The 25,072-nt window shown below is 34.9% G+C and overlaps 1 protein-coding gene across 4 annotated transcripts in view; it reads right to left on the reverse strand.

Moving 5' to 3' along the window:
- Positions 1-25,072, reverse strand: part of pcnt (pericentrin) — a 102,044-nt gene that overhangs the window by 66,637 nt on the left and 10,335 nt on the right. For all 4 annotated transcript variants that reach the window (NM_001346290.1, XM_087255040.1, XM_087255041.1 and 1 more), the window contains 12 exon segments: positions 11,208-11,424; positions 12,507-12,585; positions 13,763-14,009; positions 14,219-14,330; positions 14,405-14,505; positions 17,706-17,940; positions 18,019-18,098; positions 19,573-19,828; positions 22,295-22,438; positions 22,526-22,621; positions 22,765-22,953; positions 23,068-25,020. In NM_001346290.1, the coding sequence (NP_001333219.1) occupies positions 11,208-11,424; positions 12,507-12,585; positions 13,763-14,009; positions 14,219-14,330; positions 14,405-14,505; positions 17,706-17,940; positions 18,019-18,098; positions 19,573-19,828; positions 22,295-22,438; positions 22,526-22,621; positions 22,765-22,953; positions 23,068-25,020 (3,709 nt within the window).

Genomic DNA, 25,072 nt, shown 5'->3' on the forward strand with positions numbered 1-25,072 from the left:
AAAGTGAGGGGAGCAGATATAGGGGAGGGATCGGCAAAGGACCTCGAGCCGGGAATCTAACTCTGGTCGCCTCGAGCACTTGGGTGCTGTGTGTCAACGCACTAACCACTAGGCTATTGGCGCAGACAAATAGCCTTTTGTCTAAAATTACATGGTATGTATGCTTGACATGAGATTAGAGCTTTAACTAGAATTGCTTGATTAGTTAAAATATCATAATGTACTGTTTCAGGACACTGATTAATTGTTCAGTACTGACATTAATTCAAAAGAAACTAAAAGAACTAAAAAAGGACATAAAAAGTAGTTTTTTTATAATGTGTAATGTTGTTAGGTGGGATTTATATATATATATATATATATATATATATATATATATATATATATATATATATATATATATATATATATATATATATATATATATATATATATATATATATATATATATATATATATATGTATATATGCAGTGTTCGCATTTATTTAATAGCCTACAGCATGCAGATCGCTTTGCTTGCGCGCCAATTTCCTCTGCTCGTGCACAAAACTTTTTGGACGCCCCCTCAAATAAAAGCCACTTCAAGAGCGCGCTAATCTTGTGCGCTCTCAAATAAATGCTGCTGAAGTGCGATTTAGTGCATTTACAGATGTTACTACTTCAATGTGTTCCTTGTACCGCCATTCATGCCGCGGCGACGGCGGTACTTGATGCGCTAGCAGCATTTGACCGCTGGGTGGCACTTTAACCACAGATATTCAGCTTTGCCTTTTCACAATGCTAAACAGACTGTTCTGTAGACGTAGCTTACTGTATGTGATGTGATGTGTTCAATTAAAATATAATTTTAATTTAGTTTTTCTGGTAATAGACATGCTCTTACACTATACTATGCTGTAGAAAAGATACATGGTGAGAAGTCAAAAAGCAAATATAAGAATTAAGTTATTAGCCTTCAGTGCCCGATTAAATTGCGTTGGGGTGAAAATAATGTTTTGATTTCTTTGACTATCATGGCAATGTTATAATCTCAAATCTTAAACGTGCCCATATGAAAAACAGCAAAATAATATAGATTATCCTGCCGGTAGAGCACATCACCTCACAGTTGTGAACTTGCGATCACCTCAACTTAAATTTAAAATTTTTTTTACCTGGTTTATTGTAAACTTATTAAGTGCAAAGAGGATTCGTTTTGGAAAATAGAATTGAAGAAATGAAAGACAACTAAAATGAAAGCACAAACATTCAGTACAAATAATTAGTCATAAATAAATAAATAAATAAATAAATAAATAAATAAATAAATAAATAAATAAATAAATAAATAAATAAATAAAGCAGTCTTTTAGTCTAAATATAGAGAGATGTAGTGTTTGCTATTTTGATAGAACTAAGACTAGACATGTTCATTTATATTTTTAATTTACGTTTTTATTTACATTTTCGTTGTTGATTATATTTACGATCTCATTTTATGTTTCAATTATAGTACATAATAATAAACGAATAATGAAAATAAATGAATAATGAAAATATTACATAAATTAAGTCTGGCAGGTTTATTTTTAATAATTTAGTTTCAGTTCCGTTTTTTTGTTTCAAAACGTCAATGTTCTGCTTTAAAGTATAACTGTTGTTTTGTTTTGTTTTTTACTTAATGGCTCAGTATGTTTTGTATTTTAATTTCATATTCAGTCACCTTGCATATGCGTGTGAAATATAATGCCGCATAACCGCGGAAAAAGAAGAAAAAGCTGTCAAAGGTTAGAGCTAATTAATCAAAATTGGCTATATTAAAATACAGCATTTATGTTAATACAGGCAGAGTGTGAACAAACGGCTAAGATATGTGCTTGCCTTTTAATGCATTTAAAAATATGTGCCTTTAATAATAGCCTTTTTATAGGCTACAGGCAACTGGTGTATAATAATGTTTTTTTTTTTTTTTTTTTTTTTTTGTATGGTAAAGGACAATGCACGTTATGTTATTGATGTAAACTTAGGCTAAAACTTACCATTGATAAACGTGACCTACCTCAAGCAGATCACTTAAAGTGTAATAAAAATAATGTTGCCGCAGGACATAAATGAAGTCCCGCAAGTTTATTTTTAATATTTTAGTTTCAGTACTATTAAATTTTTTTCTCAAAACGTCAATAGCACCTTCAATAATCTAAACATTAAAGATGGACCGCAAGATGTGTTGAGTGGCTATATGTGAAGAACAATGGCAAAGCTAAGTGTGATTATTGTAATAAACTAATAAGTTATAAAGCAGAGTCCCGACCAACAGGACTAAGCATATGCGGTTGGCTCATTCTTCACGAATATAGAATTAAAATTATGGCGCGTTAGGTTCATTGTGCATCCCGCAGGTGCAACCAACAAGGGTTGTGCATTTGAGTTTAACTTTTTGAGCGTTATATATCGAGGCGAAACTAAGCAGCGCATTCTCTCCGCCTCCTCGTTTATAACCAGCGGGACACGCCACTGAAGCAGGAGAGACACTCCGTCGTTCATAATCTTAGCTGATGTGTCGAGTCGAAAGAATATATCAAAGAGGAATGTTCTTTTGACAGTCCCGATATGTTCAATCTTTTTTTCCCTGTCATTTCTCTTCAGCAAATTATATTTTTAAAGCTGCTTGATTCTTTTAAAACCGAAAGCAGAGCCCGTCAATTGGTGTTTTTTCATAAGATACTCCTCTATGAATGTTTTATTTTATAAGTAGTCTTTAATGTGCTTTTTAATAGTTTTATTTTATTCAAAGCAGCACCTAAAAGCGAATTTATCCTCAAAACGTGGCATGAGAGCGATGCATGTCATGTGTCGCATATTGCCTTTTTTTCTGATCTTTTTGCATAAAGGTTTTAATCAAAAGACAGGTAATTTAATTACTTTCGATGTGCTAAAATATTTGTTTAATAAATGTTATTTCAAAAAAAGCATATGCAATGTGCTCTGACAGGTAAAATCCGATTCTTTCTCTCTTTCAAGTTCAAAGCAAATTTGAATGCCAAAGGATTTTAGATATGCATATACAAGACTATGTAGTATATTAACATCAACAAATTAATAAAATAAGTAGCAAATGAGAAATAAATGACAGACAAGTTGAACAGACATTATCTCTAATTATCAGAATTGCAAGATTAAAACAGCTGAATATAGGCCTAAATAATCTAGAAAGCAACTACTGCGCGCTAATATTTATTCTTCTTTTTTTCCGAATAACGAACAATTTCAACCGCAGGGAGATACCGACTGCTTGATTTGCAGTATTTTCTAACATGTTAGAAGCGGGCAGCGGACATCAGCTAGCCGTAAAGACGGGCCGGCACAAAAAAAACATGGCTGCCGGTGGAGAAGGGGCTGTGCCCTCAGCAGCTGATTGAGACGGAGCTGCATATCCTGAGTGCACTAAATACTCAGAGATCCGGGAGAAATTCTACCCGATAATCCAACACATACAAAACAACTTTGAGTCCCTGTCGAACAGAACCCATCTTACTGGGGGAGTGTGTGTGCTGCTGTGTGTTCACCCAACAATACCCGCTCCTGTCTCCAACACACAAATACTGGAACTCTTTATGTTATATATATGTTATATTTATGTTTATATCTCTTTATCTTACTTTTGATAATAGTCTACTATTATTACCTTTATCCTGTTTAATGTTATCAAAAATCTATTTTTATTTTTATTATTATATTTTTATTTTTTATTCTATTTTTATTTTTATTAATCATTTTTTATTAGCCTATATGTTATTTTCATATTTGTTTGCACTACTGCCCTTTTTGCACTGTCTTGTTTGTGAGACGCGCACTGCTTTGGCAAAACGAATGTACAGTTACTTGTCATGCCAATAAAGCACCTCAAATGTGAAAATAGTCTAGGCAACAAATAACAAATAGTAGTGTAATAATAACAAAAAATGCCCTTTTCATTTTCATACAATAGGCCTATGTGTGGGTTTTGACAATATGTGTTTAATTAAGCTATAAAGATCAGATGAAATGCATAGTGAAATATGAAATAAATGTCTCTTTTGCTGAAAATTTAATTAATCTATATATTTATTATTTTAAAAATCAACTCATTTTTGCCCAGAGAAAGAGGCGCGCGGCACTAGCGGACATGGGGTGCTTTTCCAAAAAAAGAGGTACAGTAACTTGCAGCTGAACTATGCACAGTTTGGGGAAAAAAAGGATATAGTGATGCATGTCCCCCAAAACCCCTAGTTTCTCTGTCGCAGATCCATCATTTAAATCAGGTTAGTTATAAGTAAAACGCACATAATGATAAAGCACACCATCATCACGAGGGCAATTAAATAGACAACCTAAACATATTTTTAATTGTTTATTTATGTAATGTGAGTTTTTATAACTTTGTTCTTTAAATTATTTATAACTTAGGCTATTCTATCGTGATGACACCATAAAAGGCCTTCAATGCATTGATATAGGTAATAGGGATACAATGAAAAGCTGATTTCACTATTGACCCTGTTTTTATTCATTGACGGCTTCCCAACGCCGCATTTCTGTTGCGCGAAAAAAAGCTGCTGCAAATAAGCAAATTTATGACAAAACAATTTTAATAGTTTCATAGTAGTAGCTGGTGTGCTTCATCTGCGTGATTCTGATTTGACATTCTTCCGCTAAACTTGCACTGTGTTGATGTGTAAATGGGCTATGTGTTGATGTGTTAATGGGCTATGATCTTTGCTATTGAGTTCTCTTTGCAACTTTCAATTTCGAGGTGGGGGAAGTGGGAAGAGGCAATTCAAATGTACCATCTCTAAAAAAAAGGCCGCTTACGCGGCATTTGTGTTTATTATTACCTTATTTTTATTTTATTCTTATTAATTTATTCATTCATTCTTCATTCATTTTCTCTTCGGTTTAGTCCCTTTATTAGTCTGTGATCGCCACAGCGGAATGAACCGTCAACTTATCCAGCATATGTTTTACGCAGTGAATGGCAGGAGGGCCAGCTGGGGCTTCGGGACGGAGTGAAAGGAATTTGCCCCGAGTCAGGGAAAGATGGCTTGCCGTAATTACACTATAGCAAATAAACAAATAAACAAATAAATAAAAAAGGAAAAGAAAACATCTAGACTTATATGCTGAGGTCTTTTTGCTTATAATCGCCCTTATGTTTCCGTTTTAAATGTAAGGCTGTTGCATAGAATAATACAATTTTAATTTATAAGTGATTTTGCTGCGTCCCCCTTGATGTTTCAATAACGCATAATAATCTACACACCATATTAAAGACACAGCAGACATAAAGGTTGTGTGTGAGAGACCGAGCAAAAGAGCGCTCTCTTCACAGCTCTGTGGATGCTGCTAGCGGCTTCTTTCTTTTTGTTATTTATTTTGCAGATAATACACCATATGAATACAACAGAAAGACATAACACTTTACAAATTATCTTTTGTAGACTCAAAACAAGTGTCATATCTTGATAAGCCTAAGCCACATTGAAATATAATTTAAAGAATTACATTATCGAATATAATAAAATCGCATTAAATAAATAAACCAATATAAAACAAGCAAAAGCAAGCTATAACAGTTTAGTTAGGCCTATACATAAATAAAACCGTTAAAGCCAAATCAAACTTTTATTTTACAAGATATTTTCTTTTAAAAGATTTTAGATATTTTCTAAAAACAATAAACACCAGAGAAGGTTAAGAATATTATTTATAAAGTATTTGGATATGATGATAATAATCAAATCGTGCAAACAGAGCATTTTTGGGAACACGTTTCAGGTCTCTCCAGTGCATTTGGGCTGAATGTTTGACTGTGTCTAAATGAGGATGTTATAAAATACATTTTCTACCGAGTTATTAACGGATGCACGATGCCAACAGTCGGGGGACGTTCTGGGGGCTGGGTTTGCGTTACGCGCTGCGAGCTATAGGCCGACAGTGGAAATGCGACATGACTTCGGTCTCGATGCCCATTAACACCTGAAAGACAAGCTTTTGGTTATGAGACGGGGGAAGGGGTATGTCTCCACCCACAAGTGTTTTCCACAAACATGGTTACACAAAATCCAAAACTCCCGAGGACGGATGGCGTAACCGTAGCAAAACCTATGCGTTTTAAAACCAAACCGCAAATGGGGCCTTATGAAAATGAATGTTTCTATGCACAGCAACTTCTGGACTGAACTATACTTGTTATTTAAAATATCTCTATTACGTTCTAGCATTCGCCAAAACGAATTTGTACATACAAACACCGAACATAGCCTAGCTGAATAGGGTGTTGCCTGCTGAGCCATGACAGCAGCAGACAATTCCGCACGACCATAAAGCCTTCACCCGACAGTTATTTTTTAATATTCACAACGCGAGCCACAACAATAGACATGCCATGCCCATCATCCTTACAGACAACTTCGCTTTAAACTGTATTAAGGTCCCATTTACACTGCACAGCAGTTTTATATAAAACGTTAATGATACATATAACAGGCTACATTTTGATGGTGAAATAACCTTTTAAACGATGGCTTTTTATTTCAGTATTCAAACATTAAATAACGAATGCATCAAGTGAAATAACGAATATGCAAAAACACATATAAATATAAAGGACTATTATAATTAGCAAAATGCTGCTCTATTTATCTTTGTATTTTTATAATTTTATTATTGTTATTTTTAATATTTTGAATTAATTAAAGGTATAGACAAATACTGCTTGACATTTTAGAAAATGTTTTGCGTATACCCAGTACCGAGAACAAACAAACAAAAGCACATGGCTTGTTAATCAATTTAATCAAGCTCTAGCCATGAATAAAATAATAGACTATTTTATTATTTTAATATTTTAGACGACGGGTTAGTAATTATATTATAAATGGTTATGTTCAGATCAATGAAATAATAACTTTAATAATTCTGCTTTGCATTTTTCTATGCATTACTAACATCACTAAACCATACATTTGTTTTATAAGTTAACCAAATATTTGCAGAGATTCAGCGTTTTTTTTTTTCTGACGCGTCAAATTCAAATACAAAACATACTGAGCCATTAAGTAAAATAACAAAACAAAACAACAGTTAAAGCTACTTTAAAGGAGAACATTGACGTTTTGAAAAAAAAAAACTGAACTGAAACTAAAGTATTAAAAAAACAAACCTGCTAGACTTAATTTATGTCCTGCGGCAAAAATATTTTTTATTATAATCTGCTTAAAATAGGTCAAATTATTATTTTTTTTCTGCTTTTGATGAAGCTGCATTCAACTTAAGCTCAATGTCGGCAATGTCTTTAAATAAATAATATATCTAGGCCTATTTTCATTATTCATTAATTTTCATTATTCGTTTAATATTATCTATAATTGTTGAGACATAAAATGAGATAGTAAACTATAATCAACAACGAAAATGTAAGTAAAAACAGAAATAAAAACATAAATGAAAATGTCTTGTCTTAGTCCTGTCAAAATAGCAAACACTGAACATCTCTCTATATTTAGGTTAAAAGACTGCTTTATTTATTTATTTATTTATTTATTTATTTATTTAAGACTACTTATTTGTACTGAATGTTTATGCTTTCATTTTAGTTGCAAAAAGATCAGAAATTGATCTCGCACGCGCATGGAAAAAAGGCAATTATGCCACACATGACTTGCATCGCTCTCATGCCAAGTTTTGAAGATAAATTCGCATTTAGATGCTGCTTGAAATAAAATAAAACTATCAAAAAGCACATTAAAGACTTTAATAAAAAAATTAAAACATTCATAAAGGAGTATCTTATGGAAAAACACCATGGGCTCTGCTTTCGGTTTTAAAAGAATCAAGCAGCTTTAAAAAATATCTAATTTGCTGAAGAGAAATGACACGAAAAAAACAAAATAAAAAGATTAAACATATCGGGACTGTTAAAAGAAAATTCCTCTTTGATATATTCTTTCGACTCCGATACATCAGCTAAGATTATGAATGACGGAGTGTCTCTCCTGCTTCAGCAGCGTGTCCCGCTGGTTAAACGATGAGGCGGAGAGAATGCGCTGCTTAGTGAACCTAACGCGCCATTATTTTAATTCTATATTCGTGAAGAATGAGCCAACCGCATATGCTTAGTCCTGTTGGTCGGGACTCTGCTTTATAACTTAGTTTATTACAAGAATCACACTTAGCTTTGCCATCGTTCTTCACATGTTGCCACTCGGCACATCTTGCGCTCCATCTTTAAACAAATGTTTACATTATTGAGGTGCTCTCCGGCGGCGAAGTTTCTGGCAGAGTAGCGAGTGAAAAAATGTGCTTGCAGAAATTGGAATCAAAATTTAAATTATATATAACAAGCATCGTATTCTTTCTAATCCTCGCCCAGTTTTAATACAAGTTGTTTTTATATTTGTGGCTGTGAAGTTTATTAAGAATATATATATATAGCCTACTTTATTTTTTTATACTTTAAGTGATCTGCTTGAGGTAGGTCACGTTTATCAATGGTAAGTTTTAGCCTAAGTTTACATCAATAACATAATGTGTATTGTCCTTTATCATACAAAAAAAAAACAAGAAAAAAAACAACATTATTATACATAGTTTCCTTTAGCCTATAAAAAGGCCGCAAATGCATTAAAAGGCAAGCGCATATCTTAGCCTTGAGTTTGTTCACACTCTGCCTGTATTAACATAAATGTTGTATTTTAATATAGCTTATTTTGATGAATTAGCTCTAACCTTTGACAGCTTTTTCTTCTTTTTCCGCGGTTATGCGGCATTATATTTCACACACATTTGCAAGGTGACTGAATATGAAGTTAAAATACAAAACATACTGAGCCATAAGTAAAAAAAAACAAAAAAACAAAACAACAGTTATAGCTACTTTAAAGGAGAACATTGACGTTTTGAAAAAAAAAAATGAACAGAACTGAAACTAAATTATTAAAAATAAACCTGCAAGACTTAATTTATGTCCTGCGGCAAAAATAATTTTATTATACTTTTAGTGATCTGCTTAAGGTAGGTCAATTTATTTTTCTCAGTGTTTCACGTACTGTACGGCAATGTCTTTATATAAATAATTTATTTAGGCCTATTTTCATTATTCATTTATTTTCATTATTCGTTTATTATTCGTTTATGTACAATTGTTGAGACATAAATGAGATAGTAAAATATAATCAACAACGAAAATGGAAATAAAAACAGAAATAAAACATAAATGAAAATGTCTTGTCTTAGTCCTATCAAAATAGCAAACACTGAACATCTTTCTATATTTAGGCTGCTTTATTTATCTATTTATTTATTTATTTATTTATTTAAGACTACTTATTTGTACTAAATGTTTGTGCTTTCATTTTAGTTGTCTTTTACTACTTCAATTCTATTTTCCAAAACGAATCCTCTTTGCACTTAAAAAGTTTACAATAAAGCGTGTTAACAAATTTTAAATGATTAATGAAGGAATTATAATGCTTTGACTTATTGTTTAATATCATTTACAAGCACAGTAGCTGTATGGGCTATTTCTGTCCGTTCGCATCCCGTCCCTTTGCGCCCCCTGGCGGCTCATTCACAAACTGCGGTCATACACTAAAAACAGAGCGGCACCTATTTCAAACGGCGGCGGTACCAGCCGCGGCGTTAATAGCCACTTTGAACTCTCACCTACTGTATGTAACGAGTACGTCTCCAGCATTTATTAGATTTGCTAGGAATATTTATGAATGTCTCCCTAATAAACCTACAGAACGACATTACTGCGTCCTGATGTAAAGTGAAACGGCTATACGTTGTGTTTGCTGGCCTCACGCATCACGCGCCTGTAAGTCAGCACGTAACCTTAAAGGGTTAAACAAATGACGCACAGCACTACTACGGTTTCAGAGAAGTTTGCGCTGTTATAATTTACTTACCCTTTAATACGTTTTGGTGCGATTATCACCCGCTATAAAAAAAATAAAACGTTTTGAATGAGAAGCTGTAATGTAGTCGGGCGAACTTTGGCGTGGCGCCCCGCCATGGAAAAATGAATGTAGCGGAAACCACGATATGTCATTATTCCACAATAGGCAAGGCAAGTTAGTTTATATAGGACACAGTTGTCAAACTCAGTTCCTGGAGGGCCGTAACTCTGCATAGTTTAGTTCCAACTCTAATTAAACACACCTGATCAAACTAATTGAGTCCTTCAGGCTTGCTTGAAACCTACTGGTAAGAGTGTTGAAGAAGATATCCACAAAGGTATCCCAAAGTGTTTTAAATAAAAAAGATGATTAAATGGAAAAAGAATTGTGTGTGTGTGTGTGTGTGTGTGTGTGTGTGTGTGTGTGTGTGTGTGTGTGTGTATATATATATATATATATATATATATATATATATATATATATATATATATATATATATATATATATATATATATATATATAAAATCATTTTAATCATATTTTACTCCAAACTTGAAGCAAGCTGTCGGATTGTAGTTTTCTATCATTTTTGGACATCATTTTGCGAAACATATTTTGCTGTGACAGGAGTTTATTTACTTTTGTAGCGAAAACAAAAATGATTATTATAATAACATTTGTGTGCTTTAATATGAAAGTTGATACACACGCTAATGCAAAACTTGATTGGTAGGGCCATAACACAACAGTATTTGTGCAAATTTATTTCAATGCTGTTGGAACTTCATAAAACAGTGAAAAGGAATTTTTTTTTTTTTTTAATAAATCAACTGCTCTTAAAAAAATGGCATGCCCTTATATGGTCACAAAATGTGGTCTTCTAGTGGTAATGTTTGGTACTGCACTCAAACAAAATCTTACTGAAAGCAAATTTAAACAATTTGTACAGATATTAGAGTAATATATTGTGTCATTATATTTAAAATTAAATCAGCTCAGCTAAATATATAGTTAATATTAAACCAATATAAAACAATAAGTACGTCTTTATTATTTTCATAGTTAAACTTGCATAACTTTTTTTAATAAATTTAACTTTTTGAACTTTCACAGATCTGTGCATCAAAGTGTAAAAGATTTACTAACAATTTAATTTGAACATGTCATATTCTCGTCTATGCCTAAAAGTGAGACCGACAGTTAAACAATTTTTTTATAAAGTTTCAATAGTGTCAAAGGCATAACAGCATCTAAAATTACTAAAGCTTGGAGCACAGAAGTTTTACCTTTGATATGGTTGTCTGAGAGTTTGGCCCGGAGCTGTTCTAGTTCATGAGCGTGTTTGGTGTTGAGCTGGTCGATATCTTTGTAGTATCTGTCAGTGAGTTCAGTGCGGGCCTGGAGTAGATCTTCTTTATAAGCCAGAGTCATGCTGGAGCGTAGCTGCTCCAGTTCCTGCTGGTGTCTCTCCTCTAACTGCAGCCGTAAGGAATCCAGCTCCTCCTGCAACAAACACACCAACACCATTATGGTATTCGCTAAGAACACAACCTCACACTATTGACCTTGTTCTTTAATTACGTACGGATGCAGCCATTTGAATCTTTTTGGCTCAAGACTTCAAAAAAATAAATAAATAAAAGAAAATTAAAAAATTATATATATATTTTTTTTAAATTACAGAAAAATCAATGTAAGTGAATGAGACCTGATGTTAAAAACAGCTTGTTAAGCTGCTTGATATTGCAAACTGATATTTTCTTAATAAAATCTTCTATAGGAAGCTGAATTGAATGTTCTTAAATATAAAATAAAATAAATATAATAATAATAAAAAATAAAAAAACTCATTAGAAACAAGTATGAACAACGACTGCTCTCTCCGTTAACTTCTGCTGTCAGGAATCAATGAAAACCCCCTTCCGTGAAAGGATGGCATTCAATCAATCATTCAAGAGACTATTCCCCTGGAATTTTTAACATGAATATTTAACACATTAGCCAATCAACAACTGATACATTTATATGTCCTTGGTTACCATATTTATATAAACCATGTCGTATGTGATATTCTAAAACACAGAATGACAACGTTCTTAGTGAAAATCATTCATGTGTGTTCCGTTTTTAAAAGTCTCACTGATCCGGCCATGTTGTATGGTTTGTAGGATAAAAGTTTATGGCTTTGGCCACGTGTATATTTCTGTATATGCAGTTTTGTTTGTGGTCAGGCATTTCATGTTGTGCTTGTAGTTTTGTTTTGTGCATGTCCAAAAAAGAAAAGAAAAAAAGTTCAGATTAAAAAATAAATAATTATTATAATAATGATAATAATAATAATAATAGTAATAATAAAATATTAAATAATAACAGAAAAATAAATAAATAAAGGGCACCTCCACATTGCAGAATAAGATCAATATTGTGACAGTTATTGTTAGCATAAGAGATTAGGTGGACTAGATAAATTTAAATAATGCAAACTGCTGCAACATTACAATAAAAAAATAAAATAAAATTATGCTGCAATTGGATTGTTTCTTTACATTTTTTCTAAATAAAAGCGAACAAAAATAAATACTCACCTTGTGCTTCTCCAGCTGTCTTGTGATCTCTGCCATAGCATCACTGTTGTCATCTTCACAGTTCCCTTCTGAGAGAAAACTATAAAAAAATAATAATAATAAAAAGGTTATTTCATATTCTTAATTTAATTAACTAACAATCCATTTGTTTATCTTTGGGCATGGGTTTGTATGCTAGAGCCAAAGTGCATTAAAATGGCTAAAGATGGCCCTTGAATGAGTATGACACAGTTAAGTCATGTGATTAAGCTCCACCCATTTTTCACAGACTCCTAATTCACAAAATAATAAATAGTGTAAAACCTACATTAATAATAATAATAATAATAATAAAAAAATAATAATAGTCATGTACATTGTAATATGTCGATATGCATGTCTATGTCGTGCGCATGCAATACTATGTTGTGCACATGTTGCATGCGAAAGTCTTCTTTATTCATTCATTCATTTTCTTGTGGGCTTAGTCTCTTTATTAATCCGGGGTCGCCACAGCCGAATGAACCGCCAACTTATCCAGCAAGTTTTTACGCAGCGGATGCCCTTCCAGCCGCAACCCATCTCTGGGAAACATCCACACACATTCACACACACACTCATACACTACGGACAATTTAGCCTACCCAATTCAACTGTACTGCATGTCTTTGGACTGTGGGGGAAACCGGAGCACCCGGAGGAAACCCACACGAAAGCAGGGAGAACATGCAAATCCACACAGAAACACCAACTGAGCCGAGGTTCGAACCAGTGACCCAGCAACCTTCTTGCTGTGAGGCGACAGCACTACCTACAGCGCCACCAGTCTTCTTTATATTTAATGCATATCTCTTTAGGGGCTCTGTACGATGAAAACTATACAGTGGGAATTTTTTTTACATTTGATCATTCAGTCTGTGCCTAAACACTGCTTGACACACGAAAACACACTGTTAATTTCCTTCGTATTTTTGCTCTACTGTGTTCAAAGCTTGTGATTGGTTCTTTATATTTTATGCAGATGCACTGCCCTACACGATGATGCCAAATCAATCTAAACTTACGGATTATTTCCAAATAGAGCGATTGTAAAATTATACTCCATAAACAAAAAATAAATCAATAAATAATTAAATATTTAAATAAATGCATAAAAAAGGTTAAATGTTGCAATGTTGATTTTATTACCTAAATCATGCAGCCCTAAATGAATACTAATAATAAAAAAAAGTCTTAGAGGAGCATTATCAGCCCAGCACAGAAAAGTCCAAGCAAACCTTGCATCTCCAGTCTTGAGCACAGAGTCCTCCAGAGCTCCTTCTACAAGCCGCAGCTGCAGGAGTGCGATTTCTTCCCGATGGCTCTCTTCTGTGACCCGGAGTCTCTGTTCAAAATAGGTGCGGAGGTTTTCCAGCTCCACCTCATTCTGCTCTTTGATTTCCTGTCGCTGCTGAGTGAACTCTTGTTTCAGCCTCTCAATGTCATCAACCCGCGACGAGCGCGCTAGCAACTGCTCTTTCAGCTCTATAGAGAAAGAATTAAAAGGCTTTTGTTATTTACATCAGCACTCAATAACAGGAACTTTGTTAAAAACAAACAAACAAACAAACAAACAAACAAACAACCATCACTTTAGAGAACTCACAGTATTGTAATAAATAATAAATGAGTAAAACGATAAGGGAAAAAAGCCTTACAAAAAGAATGGCCTGAAGGTAAATGGTGCAGCTTACCCCCAAGCTCCTGTCTGCTGGTTCTCATGCTCTCCAGCTGGGACCAGAGGTTTGAAATCTCCTGTTCTGAGCTGGTCTTCAGTTCCTCCTTTTCAGACTGTAGACGGTCAACCTTTGAAAAAAAATGATGCTGCCTCAGTGCAAAATAAAAGAAAAACATTTGCATTGAAATTAGATAAAAAGTACCTCTTGCTTCAGTTCGATTTCTCTCTGTCCCAACACTCGAGTGCGTTCCTGTTGCTCCTGCAGTGCCACCTTGTGACAAGCAACCAACTCCTCAACTGCACCTGAAGAGGACAGAGGGAAGCTTAGGGCTGTGCAATGTTTTTTAATGGTGCGATAATGATATAACACTTTCAAAATACTATAGACCCTTTTCACATTTTCGGTTTTTCAGTAGCGGAAGTTGCCATAGTTGGGAAAACTTAAGAGTGCAATAAATGGGAGAATAATTCTTTTTTTTACAATCTAAAAGCTTAAATAAAAGAAAAACACCCCAATATTGTTATTTAAACTTTCAGAAAATGGAAAAACATTTGTAAGAGACTGAAAACAGCAGACAGAAGAGAGAATAATGTCATATTTCCTGTCCTGCTCCATAGAACAGGGTTCTTACACATTTTTACTACTAAAATGCCATGACTTTTTCAAGACTTTTCAAAAACTTTCAAGTACATTTTCATGATGTAATGTTTAATGTAATGTCTATATATACATGGTAAATAATAAGAAAAACAATGTTGTTAATGTATTACAGCATATCATAGAACATGCAACAATCTATTTTGTTTAAATTTGTTTTTATATTGATTCTGATAATGCTTACACAGCACTAACAATGTGAGAGCAAGTTTTTTGGCCAAGGACAGAAAAAAAGTAGACAACTAACCTATTTTTAAGTAAGGGGTGCACAATATATCGTTTCAGCATCAATTTCGCAACGTGTGCATCCGCAATAGTCACATCGCAGGATTTGCAATGTTGGGATTATAGTTTAATATAGAGTTCAATTATAATGGAGTGAAGGTTTATCATCTGCATGCATTTTTAAAGAGATAGTTCACCCAAAAATTACCTACCATTTTGATTACACCCTTCACTTGGTTTAAACATTGGAGTTCTCTTTTCTTTTCTTTTTTAAATGAACACAAAAAGAATAATTTAATAAGTATATTATATTATTTAATAACTATAGTATTGAAACAAGTGAAGGGTGAGTAAATAGTGAGTACATCTTAATCTTTGAGTGAACTGTCCCTTTAAGGCCTGTGACTGTGTAAACATTTCAATATTTCAAATTTTAAAACATCCAGCCGCAAGAAATTTTTTGTAAAGATCAAATTATTTACAATAAAGACTATGCAGTGTTGATTATTCAATATCTGTGCCCGAGAAGTAAATACCTGAAAACTATAATTCTCTTTTAGCTTTACTATAGTTTACTCATCTATGCTTGTAATTTATTTGTTATATATTATTCAAAATTCACTCCTCTACAAAATCCCCCCCAATCAATCCAAATAAACTTGTTAAATAATCTGGTGAAATTTTATTCACATCGCAATATACATCATAGTAATACAAAATATTGTGATGATTTTTCAGAGATTTTTTTCAATATCACACAGCCCTAATTCAAGTATACAGATATTTGTTAAACTAATTTCCATGACTTTTCCAAAACTGTTCCAGGACTGGAAAATGTCATGTCAAAATTCCCTGATAAAAGCTGCATTAGAAGCCCCTCGCACAAGCCATAATTTGCTTTTTGGAATTTGAAGCAAAGATGATATGAAACATATAAATGTTCATACGGTAAAAAGAAAAATTAATAATAATAATAACAATAATTTAAAAATTATGAAAAAAATAATCTTATAAAAATGGTGCATTTTAACATTCATATATCCTTTCATTTTCCTTTGGCTTAGTCCCTTATTTATCAGGGGCCGCCACAGCGGAATCAACCGCCACCTTGCTATTTAAAAAGAAAATGTTTTAAAAATTAATAATGTAATGACCTTACCAACAAACACGTAATAGACATTTTCTGAGCCAACAAATCATTAAAAAGATTAATTAATTAATCAATTTACTAGTCACAACGCAAAAATTTAGACTTTAAAACACCACAAATGACTGAAGACCTCAATGGAAATTCTTATTCCTAGTGGCTTTTGTCTCCTGAAGAAAAGCGAGTATTGTCAAGTATGGTTAAGCATATTTGAAATTAGTCACCTGTTTGTAACCCATGCAATACGCGCAAACACACATGCACGCACACACGCGAGAAAAAATCCTAGGACCCTTTCGATTGCACGTCCAACTCCCTAACCATTAGGCCACAACAATTAGAAGATCATGCACTTTTTGTTCTTTTCAGTCTCATGTTAAAAATTGGTTATTGACAAATCAGCATTGTCAGCATTAGTACTGTATTCTTGACACATTTGTACTGTTGTCTTTGGCTTTTTGTCCTCTGCTGCCATCAGTCTGTTCTTTTTGTTTTCTTTTTTTCTTTTCTTTACTTTTTTAACTGTATTTTTTATATGAAAGTGTATTTAATGTTTAATGTTGTGCTTCTATTTTAGGTGTGACTTTTTAACATTCTGTAAGGGGTCTACGGAAGAAAAATAGCCATTCTTGGCTAATTCTGGCACATTTTACAGTAATGTTAATTAATGTGCATTGACCCTGTAAACAAATGGCATAACTATTTATTTTCAGCTGTAGGATCACCTAACAGCACCCACTACAAAAGTGGGGATAAAGATAATAAACTTTCCATCTGATTGGTCAGATTTGAAATACAGCACACAAACGCTTAGCACATAAAATAAACTGCATGTACTATTATCGAGATAGTGATAATTTTTCAATATTATGTGCAGCCCTAACACAATTGCATTTACACGCAGTCTCTCATTGTTCACAGTTAACTTGTTAATGTTTCATAACACTGTTGTAAGACTGACAGACACATACACTTCATTAAACATGTACACATTAGACATGACCTATAACTGCAGGCTAACTATATAACTATATAATTATTAACTTCAACTGTTAAAAGCTATTAGTTACAAGCTAATTAGAAGAAGTTTTTAGTAACTAATAAAGTTATGGTAACTAATAGCCTTAACCTTTCTGAATTTGATTGTAGAGCTGAACCTGATCGAGAGCCTTTTGTAAAGCTGTTTTGAAACAAAAATTATTGTGAAAAGGCATAAACAAATAAATTTAAAATGAGCTGCTCATCTACTATCATGAAGCCTCATTATGAAGACATCTTGTCTTGACACTCTTCTTTTTTTTTTATTAAGTTTGGCCACAATGCTTGGCCTACCTAAAACTTATAAGACCCTGTATATCTCATCCATTGACATGTTAACACCAGGTGGAAATAATTATGCATCTCAGCTTGCCACTTGTGACTGATCAATAAAAAACATTGGTTACCTCCAAGTGGTGTTTAAATAACACTTACGTGCAGCAGCATCTCGGTCCATCAAGGCCTGCTTGAGCTCTTTCTCCAAATTTTTGAGGTCATGATCGCTGGAACGCTGCAATTCTTCTAGTTTACCCTGGGTGTCAGACAGAGCTGCTTCAGCTTGAGTGAGGGCGGTCTCGGTCTCGCTCAGTTTATGACGAACATTATTTAATTCACTCTGAAACTCGGTCTTGATCTTCTCACTCTCCAAGAGGTATTCAGCTTTAAGATCCTGAGGAGAAAACCAGGCCTGTTTCAGACTTCATTCTAGGCACAAAGCATGTGAATGAAAAAAGAGGAAGTATTTTACCTCAAGTTTACAAGACTGCAATTGTTCCACTGAGGTCTTCATTTCAACGAGTCTCGTCTCCCACTTTTGATTCAGATTACCTATTCGACAAAGAATAAAATTAGAATTAAATAATCAAATTTAAATAAAAATAATAATAATTTTTATTTAATTTGTTTTAAAGGGCACCAATGGTGAAAAATCTACTTTTAAAGCTGTTTGGACATACATGTGTGTAAGTATAGTGTATATACTGTCATATTAGGGTGAAATAAACACACCCAGTCCTTTTTTTTTCAAATTTAACAACATAAAAACGGTAGACCAATTGGAACGTTTTTCAGATCGACCGCAACTTGACGTAGGAGTGCGGTCCCCCCGCCCACCAATATTGTTTAACAGCTGCACGCATTAACATGTCTCCGTAGTAATGCATATAGTCATATCGACAAGACAGAACGAGCGCAAAGCAAACGCGAATAAAAGGTCAGTTCAGTTTGCTGGGATCATCAATCATCATCAAATGTGTTCAAGAGTGAGTTTTACAGTTTTACAAGTTTAACATAAAATGTGTGCACGTGTGTAATGAAGTACAACGATTCACTTCAGATTCACCTCATCAGCACAGCTGCGTGTCACACTGTCTCTCTGTGTGTGTGTGTGTCTGCGCTATGTGTGTGTGTGTCTGCGCTATGTATGTGTGTGTGTGTGTATCTGCGTGTCCACGCTATGTATGTGTTTGTCTGCGCTATGTGTGTGTGTGTGTGTGTGTCTGCGTGTCTACGCCATGTATGTGTGTGTGTTTCTGCGCTACGTGTCTGTGCTATACGTGTGTGTGTGTGTGTGTGTGTGTGTGTGTGTGTGTGTCTACGCCATGTATGTGTGTGTGTTTCTGAGCTACATGTCTGTGCTATGTGTGTGTGTGTGTGTCTGCGTGTCTACGCTATGTATGTGTGTGTGTTTCTGCGCTACGTGTCTGTGCTGTGCTGTGTGTGTGTGTGTGTGTGTGTGTGTGTGTGTGTGTGTGTGTGTGTGTGTGTGTGTGTGTGTGTGTGTGTGTGTGTGTGTGTCTGCGCTGTGTGTGTCTGCGCTGTGTGTGAGTGAACTCATTGTTGCAACCCCACAAAAAAATGCATCAAATATTGATTGGTAAAGTTCTTACTGTAGTATTTCTCAAAAACGTTACGCGAGATCTGCTTCCTGAGGCAGCCGAGGGCGGCGATTGAGGCATGTTGCTGACAGGCACGTGGGAACAGTGGGCGGGGATGACTAGCCTTAAAGGCCCAGTGCAAAAAAAAAAAAAGCAACAACCTTTTCCCAGCTATAATACAGACACTTCAAACAGCTATAATAAATACTCTGATGGGTGTTTTGAGCTGAAACTTTACAGACATTCTGGGGACACAAAAGACTTATAATAAATATGAAAAAAAGGGGTAACCTATGTGCCCTTTAATTAATTTAATTACATAATTGATGCTGAAGGTTTGAGAATCGATTCAGAATTGCTAGAAAAAGAACTACGATGCATTGATGAAAGATTTTTTTTTTCTCCCACTACTAACTGAGACTCACCAATCTCTTGTTGGTGCACTCTCTGGTTCCGTTCCTCTTGCTCTCGGTTCTGCTCACGGATTCTTTCCAGCTCAAACTGTTGACGCGTCTGCAACATGGCGCTCTCCTGAGCCCATTTCTCTCGGAGCATAGTCTGGAGCTCACTTAGGGCCACATCCTTATCTTTCTGCATGTTGGATTGAGAAAGCTCCAGTTGAGCTGTGTGCAAGTTGGTAAGGCTGAGACGCAAGGCTTCCAGCTCCAGGTTGTGCTTGGTCTACAGAATAAAACAATCCACAGTTAAGTGGTTACCAGGTACAATGTGGTTCTGGGTGTGTTTAAAATGGCACACTGCCATGTTGCTACTAGGAATGCAGTACACAAATGTCAAAGACACCTTTTTTTGGACACGGCCGACTTAGCCATGTGTCAATTTAAAAGAACTGCCCTGCCCCATCAAAAAAAAAAGTTAAGGGTCAATAAAGAATTTAATTTTTTATTTAATTTTTTTTTTAAAGATTTATGGGAAACAATTTACTTGACAGGGTGTTTGTAAGACTAATGACACTTTTATAATCATGACATTAAGTGTCAACTACTCAGTTATGTCATTTTAAATGCAAAGGCGACATTGTTTGAGACTACTATGACATGTCAACTTATTTCTAAGACAACATCACTTGTCATAAATCACTTTTCATAAACATGACTGTAATGAGGCCATTAAAATTGTGTGATAAAAATATTTGATCGCTTTTGAATAAAATATCAGTTTCGCAGTAAAAGTGTCAATATTTTGTTGAATAATTATATAACAGCATCATTAATATTAATGAGATTTTAATTCAACAGCTACAACTGTAGTTGAGGTTAAATAAGTCTCAATGATGATATAAAATTCATGACAATTAGATTGGAGTCATGACAGTCATGTTTATGACAGATTTATAACAAGCCATGTTGTCTTGTTAAAGCCAGGTTGTTATGACAAAGGTCAAGTAACGATGTATGTCAAGTTGTCAAAGACATCTCAGATATTGTCATCTTTACATTTGAAATGACATAACGGAGTTAATGACACTTGTCATGAGCATGCAAATAATCTCAAAAAAAAAAAAAAAAGTTTTGCAGCAATCTTTTGGACGCCGCTTCACTAAAAGTTATTGTTTTAAGTTCAACAAGAGTACATTCATTTTATTAAAAAAGAAAAGAAAAAGAATATAGTAAAAAAAACAATATTATCATTTAAAATAAATTTTTACGATCTTAAGTTTTAATAAGCCTTTCATTAATTTACAATACATTTCTTCAAAAATGTTTAATGTTGTTTGCATAGTGCATATCTGATTTTTAATTAAATCACTAATCATATCATCAACGGTTATATTATATTTTTCAATTCATCACCCAGTCCTACACAAAAAAAGTAATAATCATATATAATCCTCCAACCATGTTTACTTCCAACAGTAAGTAGTCCATAAGTAATTTTTAGCATTGTGTGTGTGTGTGTGTGTGTATGTGTGTGTGTGTGTGTGTGTGTGTGTGTGTGTGTGTGTGTGTATATGCAGTGCTTCCCACACAGACTTTACTTGGGCGGGCCGCCGAGGCATATTAATGGTCGCCTAAGTATGTTTAGTGACACACTTTTATATACTATTATAATCATCGTTTTACACCATTTTGTATCTGCCTAATATAACCAAACATCCGCAATCGATTAAGTAGTGAAAAATCCTTTTGTTTACCCATTTCGATTAATGTGCACGTGGACTGTCAACACTCACAAGCTCTAGAGCCCCACAGAGACGCTTCCTTTTGGCACTGGGATTCAGCTTTTGCTTTCTAAGACTCCTTCATTATTCATATGCGTTTTTGCATTACATTTTTTACTTAAGCCTACTTTCGCTCGGCTTTGCAGCTGACAGCACGAGAGAAACATTCAATAATTTATTCTTAAATCTAAACGACTCAGAAGAACTTCATCATACACTCTGAGAGGATGAAATAACTGGTCTAAACTGGCTGCAAAATATATGTACACCATTAGTAAAGGTTAAAATCAACACATTTTCCTATTTTAATCTTGTAATTATTATATATTTTTAAAGATATTGTCCGTTTTATTCCTTTTTATGTTGTTTATTTCTCATTTGCTCTATATTTAATTGATTTGATTATGTTAACATATTTTATAGGCTATTTTATATACATATCTAAGATGCTTTGGCATTCAAGTTAGCTTTGAACTTGAAAGAGAGAGAAGCAGATTTTTGCCTGTCAGTGGGTGCACATGGCTCCCGAATAACATAAGAGAAATAGTGCACTTCTTTTTTTATTTCAACAGGCTTTTTTACTTTAACCCATTGAAAAAACTGTGTATTACAGTGTCATAATAAATACATTTATTGTTAAAAATTTAATTATGTTTTGTTTGTTGAACACAGTTAACTATTTATTTGATGTGGGTAAATGGTGTGTTTCAATCTGGCTATGGGCTATTTCAAACCTATAGGAAGCACACATTTATATATTGTATAAATGTAACATACATACACATATAGGAAGAGTTATGATAGCTATTGTCACTAGATTTTTCTAAAATGCTTATTTTTATGCTGACCCCTAACTTTTGAATGAAAAGCAGCATGTCAGAACTCCATACTAAAACATACCTAAATATTTCAAAATGATTTGATGAAAAAAATAAAAATAAAATAAAAGAGAAAATGAGAAAAGGTACTTGTGTGTGTTGTAGTTCAGCTTGGTGTGCAGCCTCCATGCCTTCTTGGAGATCCCTGGAAAATTCTTCTTTAAGCCTGTTGATTTCCTCGCTGTGTTGAGCTGCCAGCTGTGTCAACTCCCGCTCATGCTCTCGTTCATAGACCTAGAAGTTCAGAGTTCATAAAGAATGTATAGTGTAACATAATGGAATTGAATGAACTTGAATAAGGTAAATAATATTTTGTTTTACCTGTTTAATCAAGCTGATCTGTCTCTTCTGCTCATCTTCGAGATGAGCTGACTGTTCTGAAAGTTCTCGCTCAAAACGTACATTCAAATATTTAACCTGGAATGAATAATGAACAAACAGCTCAACCACGTAACTACACTTTATTATTCTTTTTTTGAACCATCTTTAATTCCTTCCATCTGTTTCCCACTCATTTTCTTAAGACATCGTCCCCAAGTCAGTAACATTCAGGTTCTCACCTCTTTCTTGTGTTTCTCCTCCAGCATTCTTTGCTCCTCCTCGTGTTGTTTCTGTTTTTCCACCACATCTTGTTTGACTATGGCAAGTTCTTTCATTAAGGCACTCTCCTTTTCCATGTATTCCAGTTCAGCTTTCTCTTGCGAGTCCCGAATTTCCTTGAGCTCTGCATCCTTTGACTCAAGTTGATGCTAAAGACAAAGCTATGTGTTACTTGAAGGACCATGATCATGTTAAAGTTCATAACACATGCCAGGTCAACCAACATCAATAAGGACATTTTGAAGGGAAAAAAAGATTCAAACCTCAAAGTTCTTTAGTTCAGTCTCTAGAACGTTCTCCATGCTCTTCACTTGATCTTCTAAAGCCTGAAGACGCATTTTCAAAGAAGCTTTCTCCTCTTCCATGCTGGTGAGGTTCTCTTTAAGGCACGTTAGTTTAGACTCTAGGTCTGTCTTCTCTTTCTCCAAGTCTTGCAACTTTGCAACTTTCTCCTCTACTTCAGCTTTGAGCTGCAGAAGCTCATTATTGGTTTGGTCCACCTGCAAAGTCCTTTGGCCAAGCAGCACTGAAGTAGCTTGGTTTTTCTCCTTAAGTTGCTCAAGCTGAATTAACAATTCATCTCTCTGAACTTGCAAAGAGGAAAGTTCACTGCTCGAATGATCTGAATCTTTCTTCTCATAGATATCCTTCAAAAGCTGCTCCTGATCTTTGAGCTGTAGCACCAACTGTGCCTTTTCCTCTTGTAGTTCCTTTAGCAGCAACTCTGTAGAAGAAGGGATTGAGGTCTTATTAGAATCCGTTTTCTCAGGCATTACCCTTTCATTGTCCTGGGTCTCTATGTGGCTCTGTGTGTTCTTGAGGTTGTCTTGCTCATGAGTTTTCTGGTTGATAACTTCCTCTAACTTAATTCTTTTCTCCCGTTCCAATTCCAGCTCCCACTTTGCTTCCTCAAGCTCCTCCGAAGCTTTGCTCCAACGCTCACGTGCCTCCTCAACCTCTTCTGCAGAGCGCCGAACTTCTTCTTGGAGCACCTCAAGCTGCCTTTCCCGCTCTTCTAACTGCTCTGTCAGGTCTTGGCACTGCTGGATCAAAAGCTCTTTAGCCAAATCCATGTTGCCTGCACTCTCATTCATCTCATCAATGACGGACGTTGAGTTTTGCCATTGAGTATCCGTGAAAGACATTTCGTCATGTTGGTGCACTTCACCGACAGAAATTACAGATTGTTCTGGCTCTGATTTTTCACCATCAGATGAGACGTTGTTAGGGACATTTGAAACCTGAATCATGACCTCACTGTCAAGCTCAAACCTGGACGTTTCAGAATTCTCCACCAAGCCATGTTCCTCTAGACTCAATTCAATTAAAGAACTTTCTTGAAGCCCTTCAGAAGCCAAATAACGCTCCATCAGAACATCCTGGAAACCCCCTCCAGAAACGTCAAAACTATAGTTGTTTCTGACAACACCCACTGCTGCAGGTTCCTCGTTTAACTTCTGTTTGTAGACTTTGTTCCAGAGTTCTTCTTTACCAAAATCTTTGGAATGGTTATGAGGAGAATCAGAATATTGACTTTGGGCTTGGCTTAGAAGCTCTTTGATGCGATTGATCTCCTTGGAGTGCTCCTCCTGCAGGTGTCGAAGAGCTGCCTCATGGGCTTCAGTGAGCTGGGCTACATTCAACTCCCTTTCCTCCTCCAGAGTCTGAAGCCTGAGATCATAATTGGAAATGTCAGCTTCATATTTGGTGCGCAAATGGTGCCCTGTCTCCTCCTCTTCACGAAGATGATTTTGAAGCTCCTTGACAAGATTATCTAGTCTGACCATTTCTTGGTTCAATTCAACCTTCTCTGCTTTATATTGCTCGATGTCCAAGGCTTGTTTCTCAGCAACTTCAGCTAGGCGAGCTTCCATCTGAGTCTTCTCGTTTTCAAGACTCCGTATCCTCTTCTGAAATGCTTCCACTTGCTCTTGAGCTCGCTGACTGTTCTTTCGCTCTTCGTCAAGCTCAGTTTGAAGGCGTTGCAGTAAAGCATCAGATATTGAGTCAGGACTGTTACATGGAAACTCTGCACTCACGCTGGCTAGATCTAAACCACTGTGTCGATCAAGTCTAAAATCTGTTTGATCATCACCTCTATGGTTAAAGGCATGTTGAAGATGTGAAAGGGATTGTTTCATCACACTTAATTTCTGTTGCAGTTCTGTGATTTCAGCTTCTTTTTGGGCCAAAAGGCACTCTTGTTCTTTAGTTACCTATAAAGCAAAAGTACACTAATATTACCAAACGAATGCAAAAAGCTAATTT

This window comes from Danio rerio, chromosome 6 (genome assembly GCF_052040795.2).
Source record: "Danio rerio strain M-AB ecotype USA chromosome 6, GRCz13ab, whole genome shotgun sequence".
NCBI lineage: Eukaryota > Metazoa > Chordata > Actinopteri > Cypriniformes > Danionidae > Danio > Danio rerio.